This window comes from Phyllostomus discolor, chromosome 8 (genome assembly GCF_004126475.2).
Source record: "Phyllostomus discolor isolate MPI-MPIP mPhyDis1 chromosome 8, mPhyDis1.pri.v3, whole genome shotgun sequence".
NCBI lineage: Eukaryota > Metazoa > Chordata > Mammalia > Chiroptera > Phyllostomidae > Phyllostomus > Phyllostomus discolor.
Genome location: NC_040910.2, coordinates 101279405 through 101303507, shown reverse-complemented (window position 1 = coordinate 101303507; position 24103 = coordinate 101279405). Strand labels below are relative to the sequence as shown.

The window sequence follows — 24103 nt, the reverse complement described above, 5'->3', positions numbered from 1 at the left end:
CCATTAAAGCACATACAAATTCCAAGGCACGCCTGTTCCTTGCAGCGGGATTGTGTGGGCCAGAAAGAACATCCTTGAAGCGTCTGACTTGTGGGAAGTACCTGAAACCGACGGCTGTGATTCCACGCATGCGAGCCTGGGAAGGCAGAACAAATCCAGTACGTGGAGAGGATGAACTCAGCCCCCTGGTTCCCCAAGAATGGCCCTCAAACTAGCGAGGTAAGTGGAAGGGCCTCCAAGATCAGTACCCACCCCTCACTTCACAGGCCCAGAGAGGGGCCACGACTTACCCAGGGTCACCCAGCAAGCCAGTGGCAGCGCGTGCTAGGCAGGTTGATACCCCAGACTTGGGGCACTCGCCCTCACCCCACGTGCCTGGGCTGGGCTGTCAGATGCAGTGAGTTGGTCTCACCAGGACGGTGCAGGCTTACAAGCAGAGCTCCTCACGGTCACTCCGCTCCCCTGTCTCCCTCTCGGCTCCCTCCCCACACAATGTGAAGTCGGGACTCTCCCGGAGAGCCTGGGCCCCAGGGGGGTTGGAGGTTCTACCAGGGTCATAAGGATAAGCAGCATAGCCTCCTTCCCATTTGAGCCAAAGTTCCCCAATAACTGCGCAGGTCTTTCTTCTCAGGTCAGACCCCACGCTGAGCTGTCCCTTCCGTCTGGCCCAGCTTTTGTCACCACCTCTGGGTCACGAAAAGGGAGGCCACCCTGCCAGGCCTTTCTCCTATTGCTCTCCCTCACCCTTCTGGAGAAAGGGTCAAGGCTGGAGACAGACAGTGTGGGCCTGGCACACGTGCTTACTCTGGTGGCCCAGTGCCACCTTTGCCAGCCAGGACCAGAGATGGGCCGTCACCTCTCCATCCTGCAGCCACACCTCGGCTGGCTCCGAGGACCATGAAGGGGGTCTGGAGTTAGAGTGAGCTTGCTTTGCATTCACACCTGCGGCAGCTCACAGACCGTGCCGTGGGCAGGGGAGAGACAGTGAAGCAAAGGCTGCAGTGTGCCTTGAGGCCACCTACCTGCCTGTGCAGGTGGGAGGATGAAAGCAGAGGCCCAGGGAGAGGGATGGCAGGCGGCCCCATGGGAGATAGGCTGGCCTCCCTTCTGACACTCACGTGGGCCTTCTGCTGCTGTCCCAGGGCCCTCCCATCTCCACCCCTTCTCTGCTCTCTGGTTCAGCTGGCAGGCCCTAGGAGCCCAATCCTGGGGGCGGGGTGGAAGTTGGTGGGGGAGGTGACAGCACGTGACCCGCTCGCTAAACTGGTCTCAGTCTCACCAAGGGGTGCTTCACCATCGCCCCGCATTCACGCTCTACTGGCTCCCCTGTACGGAAGTCAACAAGATCATGAGCCCCAAAACCCAGGTCCCTGGAGGCTGGGAGGGGAGCCTGCCTTGGGCTGCAGCCAGGGCCTCTCGAATCCAGAGAGAAATCAGGGCAATCCTTCGAGGGTGGGAGGGGGAGGGCTGCGATCTGCGGTCCGAGCTGATTTCGCCCCGCCCCGCCCCACCCCGCGCCGCGCGCTCCGCGCTGGCCACCCCCCTTGGCTGTCTTTAAAAGTTCTCTTCGGCCGGGACACTGGCGTAGGGAGCCACGGCTGTCTGCGTCGGGATGCTGCGTGTCTGGAGGCTGTGCACCGGCCCCCGCGGGGTGCTAGGAACGCGCACCGTCCTCTCTCGGGGTTGGCAGGAAGCAAGGTTTCGGGGCGTCCGTCCCCTCAGGTACGGAGCCTGAGGAAGAGAGGGGCCCGGCCAGTCTCCGGGAGTGGGGGGGGGGGGGGGGGGGGGTGGTTCCTGCAGGATTTCTTTGGGGGCTGATCCCACTCCGGCCGGGAGGCCTGCAGCTGCTGCACCTCTGGGTGGCCCTCGGGGGAGCAGGTACGCCGCACCTAGCACATAGGCAACAGGAAATAATGGTCCAGTTGTTGCAGATAGGGACTTGGCTGGCGGCCGGCAATGACCCTGCACTGATTCCGGGTTCTGGTGCCAGACTCGAGATTCTTAGGTTCTTGGGCTCACAGAGCGCCGGCAGCATGGATGGGCCTTTAGCGGTCTAGCTTGAGGGAGAAGGGTAGGGGCAAGGCCTGGGCTCTGTCCCCAGGGCACTGCTCCTGAGCGGGACCCCCTTCAGGGATAAACTTGTGGATTTTCACCGGGGTCCTGCCCATCCCAGGCCTAAACTCAGCAGCCTCCCCTCTCATCATTACGGACTGACATACACTGCTTTCGAGCCGTGCAACTTACTGGGCCTATTTTCCTTTGTCTTCGGTGCGAAGGGTGGGGTGGGGGCTCAAAGGTGGAGGATGCTCTGCAGCAGTTAAATAAGTAACAATAAGTCACACTGCCTGCCCGTCAGATCGCTCCTGGGAAAGAGTGTCGCTTAAGCAGAGCTGGGCTTCCCCGGATGCGTTCAGTGGTGGCGGTGTTTGCCTTCAGCACCTGGGAAGCCTGGGCACCACTGAACCTGTCCTGCCACTCAGCTGTGCCAGGTACTAAGTCTGGGGTCAGGACACAGTTTTGGACACCAGATCTCAGAGCGTGGGCCTGGGCATGGCAAAGGGACGAGAAGCCCAAAGAAACTTCTTATCTGAAAGAGCTGGTTGGCTTTAAAAAATAATAATAATTGGGTGGTGGAGGTTGGAGGGAGGTACAAATTCCTCTTTTGGCTAAAATTCCAAGATCACAATGTTTTGAGCTTGCTTTGAGGTCACTCTGCCTAATTTTCTGGGGAAACCTAGACTCCAGCCTGGTCCGTAGGTGAGATTCTGGCGCAGAGAGCCGGGCTATCTCCCAGCTGGTCCCTCCTGACTCCCAGGGCCTCTCTAGGCCAGCTCAACCACTGTGCTTCCCCGTCGCCTCCAGGCCCCACGCTGGACCCCTGGGTGCCCTCTTATACTGAGAAGGCTCTAAGGACTGCTACCCCCCAAAGTGTACAAGTTCCGTGATGCTAAATTAGGCCATCTCTGGATACCTGGCAACATTTCTGACCTTTGACTTTTTGTGAGTATGAACCAAACAGGTCACCCTCCTATGATTGGCTTGCCATTTCGGGGCAAGGGCAGCCAGAGGAAAAAAAAAAAAAACCCTATTTGTCTAGAGAGAGAAGATTTTGAAGTCTTTTGGCCTAATTCCTCCCCAACCCTTCCACTCCCACTTTCCCATTCAGAAACCCTCAGGAGTCTCAATCATGCAACAGACATTTCTAAAGCCTGTGCCAAAGCCCCTGGTGGGTGCTGCAGCTGAGGACGCCATGGGACCCAGCCCTCCAGGGACTTGCAGTCTAGCAGGCAAAAACATCAATCCGGGCGACCGTGGCTCAGTGGTCCAAGTCAAGCGGTGTGCACACTCCTGGACTTCTGTCCTTTGATCTTCCTGATCTGGTCCCTTATAGCCCAATTTCTCGCTGCCTAATACCTAGGCCTCTTATTTATCAGAGTTCCAGTTTTGCCTGTTAGGAGAGATCAAGGCTGCTCTTGAGTTACAGCCCTGGCACTCCGCCTGTTTGCCGCATAACCTTGGCTCATAACCTAAGTACCGTGAGCTTGTCACTAATGCTACTTATATTCACAAAGGTGTGCTCTTCTCATTCTTTCTATTGGGTGGGGCAGGGCTGGGCCCTGAGAACCTTCCAATGATGTCTGGGTAGGGATTCCAACCGATTTGAAAGTAGGAGGGGATCCCCTTCTCGGTGGCCTCTCTCTTGCACCTGCTTCTCTCTCCTGGCCAGTTGCCGAGATGGTATTCTCGGCCTCGCCACAAGTCTAGTCCTTGGATCTTCTGGACACTCCTCTCTCGATCAAGGTCAGGGCTGTCCAGAGCCCTTTTCCCCAGAATGAAATAAGAAGCTGTCCGTTGCTCTCCAGATCTTCTGAACCACCAGCAACTTCCCCTTGCCACGTATCATCCCCTTCCCCAGGGAGGCCCCAACTCTGGGGCTTCAGAGGGTCTTGGAGGGAGCAATCCAACACTGAGTCCTTGATGGACTGGGGGTGAACAGCCTTCTCCTCCCGATCTCTAATGGGGGCCTCATTGCATCCATCTAGGGCAGCGATTTCCAGCCAGTGTGCTGCACGAATTTTTGAAAGATGCAATACCTGACTATTCAGTGAGGGGCACGGACCCCTTTTCTCCCTTAGATCATCAAATGAAAAAAATGACAGCAGCCGATACAACAATAGCTGTCCAGTGGGAAGGAATCAAAATTATACCTATTTTCCTTCAGATCGGCAAAAAAAGATTTTTGGGAGGGATGCCGCAGGTTCTCAGTAATTAGTGTATGTGTGCTGGGGGATGAAAAGGGTTGAAAAGCGCTCATCCAGGGGGTTGGGAGCACGTGGAGCTGGGAAAGTCGGAGGGAGCGGTGACTCCGGCCTCTTAGGATCCGGCGTGGTGCTCGGAGCCGGGGCTCCAGGGACTCGGTGCCGACGGTTGGGGCAGAGAGTAAGCGGCCTTCCCGGGCTCCCCGCCAAGGGGCTGGCTGTAACTAGAGGGACGATTATCAGAAACTACGCAATGCTACCCCCACATGAGGGGATTGTATTAAGCCAGGAAGTGTTTTGGATGGGAACCATAGTAATTACACAAGGTCGACTCTTCTCATCATTCCCCAAAGATGATTGACAAGTGATTTGGTAATGACATCCCTGTGCAAGGGATAGGGATAATGGTATCCCTTATACAAGGGGGCCCTCCACTCTAAATGAAACAATAGAAAATGAACTATAAGCTTGGCCGTTGCAGTCTGTGAATGATACACATTGGTTTTAGTTATCCTCTCCTGCCTTGCACGAAGTAGGTGTACAACCTACTGTGGAGGGAGCGGTGGTGGATACAAACGTGTTTTCACCAAGTTCTTTGCCTTAAAAGGCATCTGTGGGGAAGTCTGTAGACTCGCTGACTTAAGGCAGAAAGGGTGCTGCTACACCATGGATGTCAATCAAAGCAGGAGAGAATCTGATTTGTAGAAATAGGCCTAGGGGAGGTGTCCTCGGGAGGCCTGCACCCATCAGTGATAGGGCTATCCTGAGTTTGAAATACAAAGCCTACAGACTTGTATGAAACCTTGCGCTTATGCTTGAACTCTTGAATCTGGGTATGAAGCCCTCCTCAGCTCCCTGAGATTATTTTATCTACTCAATCTACAGACAGAAACTCTAGAGCCAGGCAGATCTGGGTTCAAATGAACCACTTTCTAGCCGGTCGCTTTGGCACTGAAGATGAACTTGACTTGTCCAATGCGTCCTGTTGCAGTGAGGATTTAATGAGATTATGTAAGAAAATTCTTAACCCACAGCCCGGTGTCAAGGAGAGCTTCAGCTCAATGCAGGGATGAATTATTACACAGATGCCACTTGGAAAATAGTGGCCCCGCACATTCCTGCAGTGACCTCAAGGCCCACAGTTCAACAGCCTCATCAGGAGGGGAGGAGGGACTGGCCCAACCGCCCAAACCCAGGCAGAGCTGCTCTCGGTGCATTGATAGGAAAGCCTGTGCTTCTGCTGAGTGTTAGGATTAAGGGTTACTTTCTTCTCTTTCCTGATTCTTGCTGCACAAACCAAAAACCCTGGACGTCATTTCACTCATTGAGTTGGCCTTGCTAGGGGAAGGTCTGATAATTGACAGGAACCAGCAATCCATCTTGCCTGCTGCCCTCCCTTACTAAATAAACAAGTCGTGTTTGTAGCTGACAAAGTGTGTTTTTTGAACCTGGTTGGCATGCGTGTGCTTCTCACCTTGGAGTTGAGTGACCGCAAGCACATGTCCTACCACTTCTAATTCAGTATGGCTTACGCAAGTCGCTCCACTTTTCTGGGCCTCGTGGGGTCTTTGGAAAACAGGCCACTTAGATAAGAAGCACTCTACAGTTCTGTAGACGTTCTCTGATTCCTAAGGAGACAGGGCTTTGAACCTGGCCTCTGAACCCAAGAGGGCTATGGTTGAAGCATACAACATTCATACTTAGGTGAAGTGTTTCTCTGTGATTCCCCCTCATCCTCTGGCAGCGATTGCTGGTACCTGCCATTTATCAAGGGGTTTGACCCTAGAAAGCTAAGATCCAGACCTTGTATGTAGCTTAGTGATCCCACCAGGGGGTGAGTACCCTGAACGAGCCCCTACTCCCGACTCCTGTGTGTTTTTCCTGGGGGTCCCATCCAAGTGGCCCAAGGGAAAAACCTGCAGCATGAATGCCTCCTGATCCCAAGTATTTCAGGCTTTTGAAAATGTCCTCTGTCTTCTTGAGTCTACTGGACTCAATAATTGTTTGTGTGCTTTCTCTACACACACGCAAGCACACGTAAACCAGCGATTTCGTTCCGGCTCCTAAAAATGGAAGCTTCCATCAATGCAGAGTACCTTGCTCAAACCTTATCGAAACTCTTACCTCTTGGGAGTTCTTTGTGTTTTGCATCCTTTGCAGGCTGTAGACTCCTTCAGGGAGGCTATGTTAGATCGGTGGAAAGGTATGGGGCTTTATAGTATCATTACATACAGTAAAATGTACAAATCTTACATGTACAATTCGGCAAACTTTAACAAACATGTGCACCCATTGCTCAACACTCCAAGATGCAGAACTGGTCCACCACTCCAAAACAGTGCCATTCAATAGAACTATAATGTGAGCCACATACATAACTTAAAGATTTCTAGCAGCCATATTTTAAACGTAGTAAGAAGTAGGTGACATTAATTTTAATGATATATTTTCTTTAACTTAATGTAGCCAACGTATCATTTCAACAGGTAATCAACGTTGTAAAAATTGCTAGTGAGATATTTTACATTCTTTTTCTTTTTCCCATGAAACCTTTGAACACCTGCGGGACACCTCAATTCAGACTAGTGTTCCAGAGCCACGTGTGATGAGTGGCTACCGTGTATGATAGATAGCACACCCCTAGGAATTTCTCTCATGCCCCTTTCCGGTCAATTCCCTTCCCCAACCGGAGGCTACCACTATCCATTTATTTATAATCTCCACAGGTTAATTTTTACCTATTCTTGAACTTTAGAGCATACACTCTTGTGCCTGACCTCTTTTGCACAGAAACCACGGGATGCTTTTGGAAGGAGCAATGATCCTGGCAAACATTCACGAAAGCGTGGGTTATACACTAAACAACTTAGCTTTCTTTGACGACCGTGGGGAAATGGACATGGTCTCATCTGCCCAATATTTCACCTCTTGCCCGTGGCAGTAAAAAGGCAAGCGGAGCAGTGGGGGCCCCAGAATAGGTCTTGCAAATGTGCCAAGGGGCCGTCCCAGCCGGGAGCGATGGGACAGTGTGATTTCCATGCCTGCTGGACTGGGCAGCCCAGTTATATACCTTGGAGTCCCCGATATTATATACTCTAAGAACTTGTTTAAATTCAACCTTTTATTTGAAGATAGTGAACATTCACGTGCAGTTGTAAGAAATAATAGAAACAGATCCCATGTAGTCTTTATCCAGGTTCCCCTAATAGTAACATCTTGCAAAACTGGAGCACAGAATTACGACAAGGGCCCTGGCTGGTGTGGCTCAGGAAATGAGGCAATGAGACTGTAGACTGAAGAGGCAACCACACATCGATGTTTCTCTCCCTCTCTTTCTCCTTCCCTTCCTCGCTCTCTAAAAATAAATCAATTTAAATCTTTTTTAAAAGTTTTTAAACTTTTCCCCAAACTCCTTCCCCAAATCTTTAAAAGTTTTTTTTTAAGATTTTATTTATTTGCCCTGGCTGGCGTAGCTCAGTGGATTGAGCGCGGGCTGCGAACCAAAGCATCGCAGGTTCGATTCCCAGTCAGGGCACGTGCCTAGGTTGCAGGCCACAGCCCCCAGCAACCGCACATTGATGTTTCTCTCTCTCTCTCTCTCTTTCTCCCTCCCTTCCCTCTCTAAAAATAAATAAATAAATAAAACTTAAATAAATAAATAACCCCTTTTAAAAAAAGATTTTATTATTTTTTAGAGAGAGGGAAAGGGAAGGAGAGAAACCTCCATATGTGGGAGATATATGCATCAATCAGTTGCCTCTCACACGTACCCACCTACAACCTGGCCCACAACCCAGGCCTGTGCCCTGACTGGGAATCGAACCCAGCACTCAATCCACTGAGCCACACCAGCCAGGGGTATGTGCGGTTTATTGGACTTAGCATAATGTCCTTCAGGTTTCATCCATATTGTCACAAACGGAGTTTAGCTATTCCCCCAACCCCCGCAAGCTGGGTTAAAGTTAGAAAGGGAATTTATTACCTATTGACAGTGGAAAGTCCAGAGGTAGCTGGACAACTGCCTAGGAATTCAACTGCCTCAAGATTAAGTTGGCCACTGTGACTGCCTGTTTGTCTCCCACTGTCTCTCCTTCCCCCTCCCTGGTTTTCCTTGCGTTGGCTTTCTTCTTAAGCAGGTTCTCTCCTCATGGTTGCTCTTGCAACTATCACTTCCACAAACCCAAAGAAAAGAGCATTTCTGCTTCCCAGTGAGCAGACATGGGTGCCTTTATTGACCTAGCATACACAAAGCAGGAGGCTTTGGCTAGAAATAAGATAAAGCTTTATTCATGGCTCGTAGGGTTTGCAAACTGGAAACACAGCTAGGCGATACACGGAGTGTTCTGAAGAATGAAAAGCTAGTGGTCCCTGCAGTAAAGATTGAATTCTTGAGAAGAACCAGTCCTGTATTCTAAGCCTCTGGGTTGTTCCAAAATGGTAATCTTCCGGATATCCGGTGGGCACACGAACATTCTTTAGTCCTTCAGGGGGTAACCAGAGGATTATCAGTAGGGTATCTATATAAAACTTTAAGTTCCTGGGCTAGTTAAAGCAAGAATAGAATCATTTTGCCCTGACCGGTATGGCTCAGTTGGTTGGGCATTGTCCCGCAAGGCCAAAGGTCACCGGTTTGATTCCGGGTCAGGGCACATGCCTGGGTTGCAGGTTTGATCCCTGCTTAGGGTCACATACAAGAGACAACTGATTGATGTTTCTCTCCCTCTCTTTCTCCCTCCCTTCCCCTCTCTCTAAGGAATAAAATAAAAATTAATAAAGAAAACATTTTTTAAAAGAATAGAATCATTTTCTCATGCCTCCACCACTTGATTTCAGTAATTCAGCAGCTTGACTGAAGTGACTCCATTTTATGTCTTCACTTTACTCCTCATCCTCTACAGGATGCCTGTGAGGTAGGGATTTGGGGGGCACAGTCTCTCTGGAGGGGGGTCATGGTGACCCCTGGAAACCACCTCAGCAGTTCTTTAGGTTTGTCAACCTGTGGACAGCTGTGGGTGCGGACTCACGGGATCTTAAAGCCCCGCAAGTCTTGGCTATTTTCTGCTCACACCCACAGGAGCCACCTGGCTCAGATGGCTCGCCGCAATCCTTTGAAAGAGATTGTCTGGGTACTAGATAACATTCCCTCGAGAATAACCACTGATTCGGTCCCCGAACTTTATAGGTAGGGAAGCTGAGGCCTAGGGAGGATAAACCCTGTGTCTTATTTTGGATTCCCCCGAGAAGAAGGACTTGGATGCAGACGGCTTGTCCGTGATCCTAGGAAACAGGAGGAGCCAGAGGAGGAGAGAGGGAGGAGAGCCAGCACCAGCTGTGTTATCGAAGTCCTCACCCCAGGCAGCCATGGTTTTGCTCCCCAGGACCTCTGGGAAGGCCCAGCGGCCCCCCAGAACTGTCCAGCTACAGGAAGGGAGTCTTGAGGAAGTCCCTGAACAGACAGACCCCCAAGGAAGTGTCCCAGCAGCCAAAACCACAGAGAGGAGATGCACTGAGGAGATGTGACACGGGACACCAAAGGTGTCTGTGACAGTCACTCACCCAGCCAGCAGCACAGCTGGGATGAGTCCTCAGGCCTCCGACACCAGCCTGGCGCCTGCTTACTGCCTGCAGAGCTTCGGTGGGACCCCACTGGGCGACTCACCCTCACCCCCAGCTCCCCCAGCTCCAATTCCAGAGTCAAGGCAGGGCTGCCTCCTCATCCGTGGCATCGTGACCCACCCTCCTGTGAGATGGCAGGGTTTCCTCTGCTCCCCGTCCCCCCGGCTGGCACACCTTATTTTCCCCAGAAATTCTCCTCCACAAACCATAGACTATGGTTTAGCAGCTGCAGAACTGAACCATCAGGATTGGCTCTCGGGCCCACACCACCCAGTGGTGGCCCAGAGGTGGCCGAGGAGACCAGAACTTGGAGCGTGCCCTTTCTGGTGGGACCCGAACCCTGCTGCATGCTCCATAGGCCCAGCCAGGAGCCCAGCACCTGCCACCCAGGGTGAGCAAGTGAGCACATACAGCCCTCAGCACTCGGCGCCTGGACTTCTGGAGGCGTTTTATGGTTTTGTCTCTTTAATAATTACCATATTTTTCGGACCAGAAGACGCACCTAGGTTTTAGAGGAGGAAAATAGGGGGGGAAATTTTTAAGCAAAACATGGGGTAAAATATTTAATAACATAAATAATATTGCACCAATGTAAATGTAAAGATACATTTGGACTATAAGGCGCACCTCCCTTTCCCTCCCAAACTTGGGAACGTGTGTCTTATAGCCCAAAAGTACGGTAATAGACTTAGCTTTTGTAGTGCAGTTCTGGAGTTACAGAATAACTGAACTGGTTGAGCTAGCGCTTCCTACACCTGCCCCGCCCTGACACCACGGTTTCCTGTTGTTAACATCTTGCAGCAGCATGTGTTACAGGTAGTGCACCATCCTTGACCCGTTACTGTGGACTGCAGTCCCTAGTTTACATTAAGGGCTGGTCCCTGTGCCGGACCCACCTACACTGTGACAAACGCCCAGGGGCTTTTTTCCATCAGGAGGATGTGGTTCCAGGACGAGGCCGTTGTTCTAGCTCCTCTCAGGCAACCTGTCTGTTGGGCCAAAGCTGCGCGATTTGCCTCGGTCTCCTTTCCTGGTGTGTTTGCACCAAGGCTCCAGGGTGCTGGCGCTGAGTGGGAGCTGCAGAGTGGGTTGCGGAAAAGAGCCTTCTCTCTGGTTATGGACACCGAGTCAGATTCCGGTTTGGATCTCCCAGCGGGGAAGCCTCCCCTAAGTTCAATGGCGATGGTTCCTGGGGATGGATGGGGTGGGTCCGACAGTTTTAGCCGTGACCCCTAAGGACCTACCTCCCAGATGGGTGTGCCAGGCCATTGATGTGGGGGAGGCTTGGCCCGGGGCAGTGGAGCCCATGGCGCCTGTCCCCACAGTTCCAGAGAGGTGGACCACACTGCCACCCTGCCCATCGGAGGCCTTAGCTACGTCCGGGGCTGCACCGAATCTCGTCTGATCTACAAGACCGTGGGACAGTGCCTGGCTGCCACAGCACAGAGGTTCCCAAACCAAGAGGCCTTGGTTGTCCTCCATGAGGATATCAGGTTGACCTTTGCCCAGCTCAAGGAAGAGGTGGGTCCTGACCTTGAATCCTTCAAGTGGACAGGTGCTAGTCCCCAGGCTTCTCTGGCCGAGGGGAGCCACAAGGGCAGCACCTGACCGTGGGGCAGGGTGCTGGGGATGCCTGGGAACCTCAGGGGATGTCCAGAGACAGGGACAGGGCTGAGGCAGAGGCTGCCCAGAGGCCTCCTGCATCAGTCGCTCCTGGGGCACTTCTTAACTCTGCGTATTCCATGCCCAACTCCCGTTCCACTGAGGCCTTGTATCCAGGCGGTTCCAATGTGACCACCTGGGCCGAGGGCTGAAGTGGGCATCATGGCCCCTTCCTGCTTGCCCACCCCTCACCCCTGTGCCCTGTCTGTTTCCACCAGGTGGACAAAGCTGCCTCTGGGCTCCTGAGTATCGGCCTTTGCAAGGGTGACCGGCTGGGCATGTGGGGACCGAACTCCTATGCCTGGGTGCTAATACAGCTGGCCACCGCTCAGGCAGGCATCATTCTGGTGAGGAGGGGCTGGCCTGGCACAGCTGGGTATGCAGGGGGGCATCAGGAGGGCATCGTTCAAAGGAAGCCTGCTGGCTCCTTGGCCTCAGAACCAAACCAGTGCTTGGATGGGTATTTGGGTCATTTTCTTCCGAAGCCACCAAGGAGGCCCAGAGGGGCAGGGTGCCTCCTCTGTCTACACCATGTTTCCTGAGGGGTACGGGGGCAACGAGAGGGACAGAGTCTGCCCAGGACACTGATGTACCCTTGCAGGTATCTGTGAACCCAGCCTACCAGGCCATGGAGCTGGAGTATACCCTCAGGAAGGTAGGATCTGTCCCTGATCTGGAGGGTGGGTCTTTTGGTTGTCACCGTGGGCCGATGGGGTGGGGAGGGCACGCACAGCCGGGCCATACCCACAGTCTGCCCGTCCTCGGGCTGTGAGTGGGCGGGAGGAGGAGGTAGTTGGGCAGACGCAAAGCTGGCGTGTGTTGGGGATGGTGGCACATGCATGTGTCACGGCAGTGGAATGTGAGTGAGTCAGTGTGGGCGTGTTAGAGGCATGAGTGTGTTGTGTGTTGGGGTAGTGGTGCATGTGTGCTGGCGTTCAGTCCACCAAGCCACACCAGCCAGGGCCAGAGAGAGCAACTTCTAGTGCAAGCTCCACCATATCCCTGGCGTGGGGCGTTCTGCTGACTGCGTGGGTGGGGGGCTCCCGTTCCACAGGTGGGCTGCAAAGCCCTCGTGTTCCCCAAGCAATTCAAGACCCAGCAGTTCTACAACATCCTGAAGCAGATCTGTCCCGAGCTGGAGAAGGCCCAGCCAGGGGCCTTGAAGTGTCAGAGGTGGGGATGTCGCTGGTTGGGAAGGGTACATTATGTGGCATCCTGGCCCCTGCCCCCCCGCCCATACCCACCCCCGGGGAGGAGGCTGGTGTCTCCGTGCCCCCTCCCTCAGTCCCTGACTCTCCACCCTCCCTGCCCCCAGGCTCCCAGATCTGACCACGCTCATCTCAGTGGACACCCCTCTGCCAGGGACCCTGCTCCTGGAGGATGTGGTGGCAGCCGGAAACTCAGAGCAGCGTCTGGCCCAGCTCCGGCACACCGAGCAGTTCCTGTCCTGCTATGACCCGATCAACATCCAGTTTACCTCAGTAAGGCAAAGGTGTTTGTGATTCAAGCCCAGGCTGGCATGCTGACCCCTGCCTGCCCCTGTGACCCTTGCCCGTGAATGAGGACACAACGGGTGAGGTCAGAGTACAAATGGCTCTCCTGGGCCTGGCTGTAGCCGTTCTCTCTGCCCTGGAAAACATCAGCAACCAGTGTGCTCGCCACATGCCCCCTTCCCCTGGCCGTCTTGTCCCCAGCACAGGGGCAGATGCACTGTGCCACTACAGGTCAGAGCTGGTGCAGCCTGCTCCCTCATTTAGCAGATGAGGAAACTGAAGCTCAGAAGGGACATCTTCTCGTGAGCCACAGAGTCCTCTGAGCCACCTTATCTGCCACATTTCCGATCTCATCACCCGGCACCGTGCATTCCCGCGGTAAAGCTTTGAGAACGCCTACTGAATGCATGCGTGGATCTGGGGTGGCAGCCCCAGTCTCCCGACTCCCGGCCCCGCAGTCCCGTGCCTGTCCACGCAGTGGCCCGGGGGTGAGGGAGGCGGAGAGAAAGAGGCCGAGTGTTCTCTGTTTGTCTTGTCAGGGGACCACAGGCAGCCCCAAGGGGGCCACCCTTTCCCACTACAACATCGTCAACAACTCCAACTTCTTAGGCAAGCGCTTGAAACTGAACCTGAAGGTGAGGGGGGTGCTGGCTAAGACTTACTGGCGCCCTGCATGGGTGGGGCCCCGCTGGGCTCTCCCTGCCGGCCAGAGGGACCAGCTGCTGGAGCTTCCGGCTGCAGGACAGACCTAGCCTCTTGCCTCCCTCTCCAGACACCAGAGAAGCCGAAGATTATCCTGCCCGCCCCCCTGTACCACTGCCTGGGCTCTGTGGGGGGCACAATGGTGAGCGTGCTACACGGCGTCCCCTTCGTCCTGTCTTCTCCGGTTTTTAATGGCAAGAAGGCGCTGGAGGCCATCAGCAGAGAGAGGTGGGCATCAGTGGGCAGCCACCTGCCGGCTCATGAGACCCTCCTCTTCCTCCTCCCTCCTGGGACCTGGTCCCGCTCCACATGTCTCCTCCCCCTGGCCAGGAGAAATGGAGGCAGGGTAGCGGGGGACACCGGGACAGCACCAGCTCCTTTTTCCAAAGGACATCTCCTGCCCTTTTCCCACAGTTGCAGCCTCGGCCCTTCCTACAGGTTCAAGGTGGGGTGGGTGAGAAGAGGGAGACCCATTTGACTCCCAAACCTGACTTTGAGATGCCACCCCTCCTTACACAGGGGCACCTTCCTGTACGGCACCCCCACAATGTTCGTGGACATTCTGAACCAGCCCAACTTTTCCAGCTACGACATCTCAGCCATGAGAGCAGGTGGGATGGGGCCAAGGGTGGCCAGGCCAGGACTGGCCCGAGTGAGCCCGATATACACCCAGTCCTTTATGTAGGAGGCGAGAAGGTCACTGTAGGAACGTGGATGGGAGGGAGGCAAACTCCCAGCAACTCTGGACACAAGCTCAAGTGCAGGAACTGGTCCTGGGCCAGGGAAGACAGGGAATGTTCTTCCCCAGAAAGACCTGCAGGCGAAGGGGGCCCACTGGGCCTGGAGAGGGGGGGAACTGTGTCAGCCCTCTTTCTGATTCAGGTGTCGTCGCTGGGTCCCCTGCACCCCCAGACCTGGTCAAAGAAGTCATAAACAAGCTGAACGCAAAGGACCTGGTGGTGAGTGAGGGCTGGGGCGGGGGTGGGGGCGGGAGGCAGGTCGGCTTGGGATGAGAGCACGTGCACAGGAGTGAGGACGAGCCTGGGCCGGTCTCCAGAGTAGACCCTCTCGGCCCACCTTCCTTCCAGAAAGCAGACGTGAGAAAATGCAGCCTGGCCTCATCTGCATCTGGCGAGTCATGGAGATAGCGAACAACGGGGAGTAAATACTATACATACACAAATTTATACTTACAGGAACCTGGGGAAGGCATGCAGCATGGGGGGTGTTTGGCAAAGCACCAGTATCCTGCTAGAGCACCCTGGCAGGAAGGGGGTGGCAGAGTTGGAGTATGGGCTTATGGCCCTTCCTGGAAACAAGGGGCAGGGCAAAGATCTGATGTTTGTTTCCAAACGGAAGGGTCAGGGGAGCAGACGGAAGGATGGCCATCCTGATGACCACTCAGTTCCGGTTCTGAAGGACTTGGGGGTCTCGGTGCAGCTTCTTTGAGAGGAACCATGGTGGAGGGGCCAGGTGTGACGGAGCCCTCGCTGTCACGTGGAGATGGTGGAGCTGGGTCCCTGCTGGAGTCCCGAATCCCCCGGCCAGGACATGTCTAGGTGTGGACAGCTCTGTGCATCAGCAGAGGCTGTGGAAGAAGGTGGGGTCGGAGGTGGGGAGGTCAGTAGTTTCTCCAACAGAAGGCAGAAACCAGCCACCGGGACCGGCTGGATCAGGACCTGCGGGGAAGCGCGGATCGCTGCCAGGACTCCAATGACCCCGACGATGTTGGAGAGAGTGGTGGGAGCCCTGGGCGGTGTCATTTCCCCCTTTAGAAGGGGGCCCCGGTCTTCCCCTCTCCTCCCCAAGAAACTGGAGGGTCTGCATGGCACCCTGTGGGGAGGGAGCACCCTGGGGCACCCTCCTCACTGGCCAGAATCTCCACAGAGGGGAACGAGGACCCGCCTGCCCTGTTCCCACCTGTTTAATGGCGGCTGGCTTTCTTGGACCTCTTAGTGGGAAACTTGCAGCTGCGGAAGGCGTCCGTGTCACGGATGTGCTGGCCCCTGAACTTGGTGGGCGAGGCACAGGTGGCATCCGGGCGGGAAGCCTTAGCTTCCAGCCACCTGGAGAGACAGAGAGAAGCCGGGGCTGGGGAAGAGATGTGGCAGTGATGGGGGAAGGGACACGGCCGCTGTGGGACCGGGACCGACTTGGCTCCGGGGTAGTCTGGGGACCGTCATCTACATTTTACAAATGTAGGAACTCGCAGAGCCCCGCGCCTGTCAGACAGCAGATGCGGGACAGATGCCCGGGACATCTTAGCGCGGGGCCAGCGCATCTCCACTGTATCACAGGAGGGCGGGTTCTGGGGACGGCATGGGGGTGCGCTCACCTCCGGAGGCCCCGGAGCTGGCAGGTACACTTCCAGGGGTTGTTGGTGAGAGTGAGGGTCTCCAGGCTGTCGAAGGGGAAGTTGGAAGGCAGCTGGTTCAGGCGGTTGTTCTCCAGATGGACATTTTTCAGCGTGGTCACACCCAGGAAGGCACCGTCGGAGAACTGGGGGGTAAGGTGGGCATGAGTGAGCACCCTAGGCCCGCGTCCAGCCCCTCCCAGCTCGTGGCCCCAGAGGGGCAGGGTCCTTCTCTGGACACGAGCAGTAACACCTCGAGGAGTGTCACAATGTGACTAAGTCGTCTCTGATGATTTGATCCACACAACCACGTTGCTGAGATAGCTGGTGGTGCTCCCAACATGCAGATGGGGGGCGGGGGGAGCTAAGCCCCTTGCCCGGGGTCACAAGAGGGAGTCCACAGTAGCCGCGGGGCCGCACCCAGCTCCTCTGCCCCTGGCACCACACTTTCTGCACAAACACTGCCACTGGGGATGCGGCCAGGGTTTGGCCCCAGTGGCCCGAGCTGGCACACGGTGAGGCTGGTCAGTGTTTGGTGGGACGGGCAGTGGGCCCAGGCTCCCCACAGCCCCGAGGCTCTGGAACTTCCCCCAGCTCTGTCCTCACTGCTCCCTCACCGCCTGCCAGAAGCTATTTGTGGAGCCTCCTTGCAGGAGCCTCTGGCCGGGTTGGACAGCGCCAGAGGAAACCTCCTATTGGTGCCCACATCTTGGCCCAGGCGCCGCAGACCCTGCCTGGCCTCCCCTGTCCCTGATCAGTCCCTGTTGCCCCAGCTCTGCTGCATCCAGGAGGGCTGCTCTGGCTCCGGGAGTGGGGGGGCCCAGGGTACTCTGACTTCAGCTGGGGAGCAGCCAGGCTATGGAAGGGCAGCTCCATCCATGTAGACAAAAGTTGGCTGCCTACAAGGTATGATTCTGTCCTCGTCTCCATGCCCGTGGCCAGGGAGGGGTGTGAAGTCCTCTGATAACTGGACTGTTCTGACAACTGTCTCCCCCACCTTGCCCCAGTGCCTGCCCAAAACTCCTGGCCAAAACCCTTGTGCCAGAGCAAATTTTCCAGCTCCAAGAAGAGATTCCACCCAGACCCAAGGCAGCGCCACCTGGTCAGGTGCTGAGTATCACAGGGGAGGAAGGGTTCAATGAGGCTGCAGCCAGGAGATGGGTCTGAGGACTGGAGTGGGCAAAGGGCCGTCAGTAGTCTGGGGGACAGTGAGGCACATTTAGTCTCCCCTAGGGGGAGACACCCGGGGACCTGTGCCAAAGGCTGACAATGCTCTGTGGTTCTTGCCTTTGCCCTTCACGGAGTTCTTGGGTGCCATGCCTGCAGTCTGGGGAGGCTCTGGTCCCCAGTCCCCACTCAGTTGAAATGCACCCAGAATGCAGTGGAATATGTGTGTGGAGGGGTGGGGGGGACGCGGCGGGTGGAATCCACCAGGGCCTCTAGGGGGCATGGAGGAGGTCTTCCTCTTGTATTTACCCCCCACCCCACACACTCCCCAGCCCCCCCACCCCACCCCTCAGCACACATGCACACCCCCCTCCAGGAACAGGGTCTCTTTGTGGGCCTGATCTGCCGGCTCCTCTGGAAGTCTCCTCAATAAACAAACCTCCCTTTATGGGGTGGTAGGTTTACTGGAGACGGGAAAAACAGCAGAGGAGGGGCAGAAGGCCCAACAGGAAGAAGTGGCTGCTGCCCACAGCGGGGGGTTTGGGAGAATCGGACGTACCTCCTAGGGACCGTCGGTGGGGCCAGAGCAGCTCCAGCTCCTCTTATAAGTAGAAATGCTGAGAGGGCATCGGTAAAGACCGGGGATGGGGGCAGCAGGGCAGGGTGGAAATGTGACAAGATAAGGGACAGAGCTCCTCACCTTGGAGACGGCCAGAGGGACAGAGGCGATTTTAGGGGAGAGGGAGTGGTGCCCAGCTGTGGCCCCGGGACCCTGGGCCTCGAGCCAGAGAAGAAGGAGCCAGGGCAGAGCTCCACAGCCAGGACCTCACCTTCTCCAGGTTGGTGTTGTCCAGCCAGAGGGTCTCCAGGTACCTGCCGAAGGACTGGAAGGCGTTGTCGGGAATGGTCTTCAGGGGGTTGTGGGACAGCTTCAGCTCCTCCACCACCCGCAGCTTGCTCAGCGCGGCCGAGGGGTAGCTGGACAGCTGGTTCTTGTCCAGGTAGAACTTGGCGAGGTTCTCCACGTCATCTAGGGCCCCCGGCTGCAGGGAGCTGAGCGCGTTTTCCGACAGGTAGAGCCAGCGCAGGTCCTTGGCGCCCTGGAAGGCGCCTGCCCGCAGCTCTCGGATCTTGTTGTTGTTCAGCTGCAGGATGAAGAGGTTGACCAGCGGGGACAGCAGCCCCCGGGGCAGCTCGGTCACCTTGTTGTGGTCCAGGTAGAGGTAGGTGAGCTCGGTCAGGTCGTCGAAGGCACCGGCGCGCAGCACGCGGATGTCGTTGTGGGACAGGTACAGGTAGATGAGCTGCTTGAGGCCGCGGAAGGCGCCGGCGCTCACCTCGCGGATCTGGCAGTGCTGCAGGTGCAGCGACACCAGGTTGGGCATGCCCCGAAACGAGTTCGCAGCCAGCACGGGGAAGTTGTTGCGCTGCAGGTTGAGCAGTTTGGTCTTCTCTGACACCTTGGGGATCTTCTGCAGTCCCACCTTGTCGCAGATGACGTGCTGCAGGTCGCCGTGGCAGTGGCAGTTCTGGGGGCAGGCGGCCAACGCCGGCAGCAGGCCGGCCAGGAGCCCGAGGCTGAGCAGGAGGATAGGGCAGGCGGTGGCCATGGCCGGACGCCTGGGGCCGGGCTGGGGGCAGCGGCGGCGGCGACGACAGCGGGACACGGGCAGCGGGAAGTCCTTGGCGCTCGGGTCTCCCGCCCTATTTATACGGTGGCCCTGACCGCAACTGACAGCGGGAGCCAGCTCCTACGTGGAGCACCGAGGCCACCGGGCTCAACTCCCTCCCGCCGGGTGATGCGCCCCCGCCCTCCACTGGGAGGGGGCGGGGCCCCTCCCTCAGCTGGCAACCCCGCGGGGCTGGGACCGCGGCCCTCAACCTCATCCCCTGCTCTCAGTCCCTGCTTCTTTTCAGACCTCCTAGCTCCTTTCCCCATGCCTTGGGGCGGGGGACTAGGGGGTGGCTTAGAGCCCAGTGATTGCACGGGGGTATGGAGGCGGTCCGTGAATGTATTTGTTTGCTTAAGTTTGAGCCTACTTGCCGCGCTGCCCACCCCCTCCACCGCCCCCATACACACTGGGCCGGGTGCCCTGGACCCGGCGAAGGAGGAAGCAGGGTCGGACAGTCGGACGCGAGTCTCGCCGCGGTTGGCCAGCCGGCAGTGCTTTAATGGGGCTCTTGTGCGGCGCCGGCCAAGCGCGCGAGCCGCCCTGGCGTCGGGCTCCCCCTTCTGGCTAGACAGGCCGCCAGCCCCAGGGAGATGGGAGCTCCTGCCCCACCCCTGGACTGGCCTCGGACTCCTCTCCACCAGCCTGAAGCTTGAGTTTCCCCTGCGACCACTCTCTCCTTTTTCCGTGGCTGAGCACCAACCAGAAAAGCATGTGTGCGTGTGTGTGCAGTGGTGGTGTGGGGGAGTGACCCACAGGACTCAAGAACACACCTGAAGGCCACAGGCAGGCAAGGAGTCAGGCAACTGAACAAATACAGTCTCACCCCCACCCCCTTTTAATCTCCTTAAACTATCCCATCCCCTCATTCCCATCCCCAGGGTGGTGGCCAGGGTGGCGCCAAGATGTACTTGGCAGAGGCTCCACCTGGGCAGTGGCCACAGGACTGGGAGGGCCGGCTGGTAAGGGGGCCCAGGGCCTGACTACAAGGGACCAGCCCTGGACAGCTCAGGCCCTGTGGGCAGCCCTGCCTCCGCTGACCAGACCTCTGTGCCCACTTGCCAGCCACCGTGTCCGGATTCCTGAGGAAAGGGGAGGAGAGCAATCAGGGTCCCAGGGAAACACACTGAGAGGACCCTGGCGAGGAGAGAATGGCTTTCCTGCTGTCAGCTGCACATCTGGGGCTCCCGTTTGTTAACAGCTCAATGTCCCAGCACCTCTGCCTCTTGACCCCTGGCCTCTACCAGCTGTGCCTCCTACCCCACCATTTACTTTCCTTGAGTCCCTTCCATCCCCTCGGGGTGGCTCATCCCATCCCTCTGCAGCCGGCCAGCTCCCTCCCAGCGTTCTTTCTGAACCCTCTAGATTGGTTATGGAACCACAGAGAACAGCCCTGTGACCTTCACTAGCTTTCCTGATGACCCCTTGGAGGAGAGGGCACACAGTGTGGGCAAAGTCATGCCTCACACAGAGGTGAGTCCCAGACCAGGACCCCAGACCCCACCCCCTGCAGAGAGCACTCCCTCTCCCCCGCAGCAGGGTCTTCCCCGGGCCTGGCCCCGGGCTCTCTGTGGGCTGAGGCCTGGGAGGAAGAGCTGGGCTGTGGCCGTGAGCAGCTGCCAGCCGAACTTCCCTGCTGCCTCCCTTCCTGTCTGAGGTGTGTTTTTGCCAAGCCCCACTGTCTGTCTCGGGGCAGCCAGGACGGCCTCGAAGAGGAGCCAAAGCACAGAGATTTTTTTTCCTACACAGCTCTCTCTCTCTCCCGTAGACCCCCTGCCCTCACTTCAGTAGAGTTCGTCTTTTCATTTGGTGTACACACTGGATTTCCCAAGCTGCCTGTCCCTTTGGGTGTCCCTTGCACCTCCAGGCTGACCCAGATCATCTCTCGTTCTCAAATCCCCAACCGTGACTCCTTTCCTGCTCCGACACTGGTGCTTTACGCCAGCCCACACCTGGTTTCCCTCGCCCCCTCGTGCCCTCGCGCCTGTGGGGTCACTGCCAGTGTGTCCATGCCGCGGCTTCCCCTCGAACTACAGCTGTCCTGGTGCAGAGCTTTTCTTCCCTCCTCCCTGGAGCCAGCGTGCTGTGCTGTGCCATCCGACGGCCTCACTGCCCCTCTGTGGGGTGCCCGCCTGGGAGGGAGACAGGGCCAGCGTAGTTCTCCCCATTGCACAGATGCAGACGCTGAGGCACACAGAGGCTAAGCCTTCCTTTCACGCTGGCTGCGGCTCCTTTCTCCACTGGGCTTTCAGACTCTGCCTCTCTGCCACCTCTCCTGTCCACATGGCCCGCCACACCGCCCTCTTTGGCTTCTCTATTTGCTGCTTAATGGGAAGTAAGAGAACGTTCCCTTTTCTTCTGCACAATTTTATAATTCCTCAGCCTGCCCGGCCCTCCGCAGGCCTTCTCTGCGGCAGCTCCTGTCCACTCTGTTTCTTCCACATGCCCAGCGCGGGCCTCGCCTATTCTTGCATGCCCAGCTCAGGGGTCTGGTGATGCATCCGCTCTGGCCTTTGTCTCCCTGCCCTGGTTTGGGCTGGGCAGAGAGGCCGTAAGGGCCCCATTATTGGGGAGAGGAAAGGCAAAGCTCTCACCCATTCCTGAGTAACCCCACTCCATCCTGAAATGAGAGGGTGGGAGACCCCAACCTGAAGCTGCCCTGTCCCAGGCCAAGATCGTGAACATGAAGACGGGGGCCACAGTAGAGCTGAACACACCTGGAGAGCTGTGCATCCGAGGGTACTGCGTCATGATGGGCTACTGGAACGATCCCCAGAAGACTGAGGAAGTGATTGGACTCGACAACTGGTATCGGACAGGGTGAGTGTGCAGGGCAGGGTGGTGGGTTTGGCTGCCGAGCGGGAGCCAGGAGTCCTGAGCCTGAGCTAAGAACACTAAATGAGAAGAGGGAGAATACGTGCGTCAGGATGGCCCTTCACATCCTGACTTCATTTGCACAGTGTGTGAAGTGGGGGTGGTCGAGGGCAGCAGGTAGGGCCCCCGGAAGGATCCACCGCGGTACTGGAGAGAGCGCCAGGACAGCGGGCTGCGGCAGTGTCGGCAAAATCGGGGCCCAGATTTAGTCGTTCGTGTTGTTCATGCAACAAATTCTCATGCACCCGTCACGTGCCAGCACGCTTCTGGGCGCCGGCGGGCCAGGAGAAAGCGAGACGAGAAGGGTCCTACTCTTACTTCTCACATGTCTGGTGGAGCGAGGCATATAAATAAGATAATTTCAGACATTGGTAAAATACCGATGAAGGAAAAAAAAATAGGATCAGAGGAAAGAAAGTCCCCTCTACTAACAGGGAGGGGAACGTGTCTTAGTCTGGGTGGTCAGAGAAGGCCTCCTTCATGGGGAAATGTTTGACCTGAGACCTGAATGATGGAAAGGAAGCCAACCGAGAAAAGCACGCGTACAGATATGTCAAGAGAGGGAACATGTAGGTGTTGGTTTGTGTTTGGCCTCTAAACTAGACTGTAAGTTCCAGGGAATGTCTTGTTCACGCTGGATCCTCCAGAGTCGAGGGCAGTGCAAGACACCTATTAGGTGCTCGATAAATGCGTGACGAATGAGTGAGCCAGCCAGCTGGCTGAGGCAGACAGGCGAGAGGCCGTTTCTGGCCTTTCCTTACAGAGACACCGCCACCATGGATGAGCAGGGCTTATGCAGGATCGTGGGCCGCTCTAAGGACATGATCATCCGGGGCGGGGAGAACATCTACCCTGCAGAACTGGAGAACTTCCTTCACACACACCCACAGGTGCAGGAAGTGCAGGTGAGGCACCCGGTCCAGGGGAGCCCCCGGGAGCAGGGAACGCGGCTGGGGCTAGGGGTGTCTGATATCTGTCTGTGACTCCGGAAGGTGGTGGGAGTGAAGGACAACCGGATGGGGGAGGAGATCTGCGCCTGCATTCGGCTGAAGACGGGGGAGGAGGCCACGCCAGAGGAGATCAAGGCGTTCTGCAAAGGGAAGGTGGGAGCCTCCATGCACCCCCCCATGATGGTGCCCAGTTCTTCAACCCCCCTTTTCCCTGCCAACCGCTGAGCCCACTGTTCGCTTCCCCAACCCTGTGACCGTCACCCGGCCTCATGCTCCACCTCCCCCTGGTCCGCAGATCTCCCACTTCAAGATCCCCCGGTACGTCGTGTTCGTCACCGACTACCCCCTCACCATCTCGGGGAAGGTATGTGAGGGGAAGAAGACAAGGGCGGGGCAGGGCAGTCCCCCCCTCCGCTTCCCTCAGCAGCAGGGAAGCGCCTGGCAGGATGATGACCAACCATTCAACTTATCTCAGTTTGCCCCAAAGTCTCCCTGGCTGTAGCCTAAGAAACTCCTCAGTCCCAGGCACATGCAGACGGTTGGTCTCCCTAGCTGGCAGAGGTCACAAGGCTGGCTCTCACTCCTTTCTCTTTCCTCCAGATCCAGAAATTCAAGCTTCAAAAACAGATGGAACAGCATCTAAACCTGTGAACGAAGGGGAGGGGAGGGGAGTCCCTCCCAGGCCCTGCCTGCCCTTCCCCCACACTCCCCTCCTCTGTCTTTGTGATTTGACATAAAGAGCTTCTCTGTTTTCTTTGGCTGATCTCTTGCTGGTGTGATCTCTTGGCAGCTACTATGGGAAGGAGAAGGGAAGAAGCCAGAGGGAAACGAGCACTTTCAAACTTATTCCTTATCAACGAGGGTGCTAAATTCTTTGGTGTGCGTTCTGTACTAATTTAATCCTCACTCAGTCCCTTGGGCATCACATATTTTTAAAAACGATACTTATTTCTTTTTCACACTGTCACCAGATTAGTCCAGCAAGAAGTGTTCTTTTTTATAACAGCTTCATTGAGATATAATTCACGTACCATCCAAATCACACATTTAAAGTGTACCATTCTCCCTGGCTGAGTAGCTTCATGGGTTGGAGCATTGTCCCGATAGGCCAAGGCTGTGGGTTTGATTCCCCAGTCAGGGCACATACAAGAATCAACCAATGAATGCATGGATGGGTGTGACAACAAGCTGGTGTTTTTCTGTCTGTCTGTCTTGATCTTTCCCCTTCCTCTCTCTCTACAAATCAGTAAAACTCTGGCCCAGTAGCTCAGTGAGTTAGAGTGTCATCCTGATGCCCCAACGTTGTGGGTTCAATCCCAGTCAGGGCACACATAAGCATTGACCAATGAATGCATAA

At 56.2% G+C, this 24103-nt stretch overlaps 1 protein-coding gene across 2 annotated transcripts; it reads left to right on the top strand.

Moving 5' to 3' along the window:
• Positions 1–1554: 1554 nt before the first annotated feature.
• On the top strand, positions 1555–23509 carry ACSF2 (acyl-CoA synthetase family member 2). 2 transcript variants are annotated; one of them, XM_036033759.1, is made up of 17 exons: positions 1555–1722; positions 11201–11396; positions 11756–11884; positions 12139–12192; positions 12592–12710; positions 12853–13018; positions 13570–13665; positions 13803–13960; positions 14252–14343; positions 14615–14691; positions 18398–18475; positions 20288–20395; positions 21591–21742; positions 22560–22701; positions 22789–22899; positions 23042–23110; positions 23347–23509. In XM_036033759.1, the coding sequence occupies exons 1-17, from the start codon at positions 1613–1615 to the stop codon at positions 23395–23397; spliced, it is 1908 nt and encodes a 635-aa protein (XP_035889652.1). In that variant the 5' UTR covers positions 1555–1612; the 3' UTR covers positions 23398–23509. The 2 variants fall into 2 exon arrangements, with proteins under 2 accessions (XP_035889652.1, XP_028376636.1); XM_028520835.2 differs by lacking the exon at positions 18398–18475 and having other exon boundaries at positions 1564–1722; positions 23347–23503.
• Positions 23510–24103: the final 594 nt, after the last annotated feature.

Bases quoted from the DNA above. Each gene is read 5' to 3' on its own strand.
- ACSF2 (XM_036033759.1), top strand. From the start codon at position 1,613: ATGCTGCGTGTCTGGAGGCTGTGCACCGGCCCCCGCGGGGTGCTAGGA. The intron at 18,476-20,287 runs GTAGGTGAGCTC...TGAACCCTCTAG, and splicing joins TTGTTGTGGTCCAGGTAGAG to ATTGGTTATGGAACCACAGA. The intron at 22,702-22,788 runs GTGAGGCACCCG...TGACTCCGGAAG, and splicing joins CACAGGTGCAGGAAGTGCAG to GTGGTGGGAGTGAAGGACAA.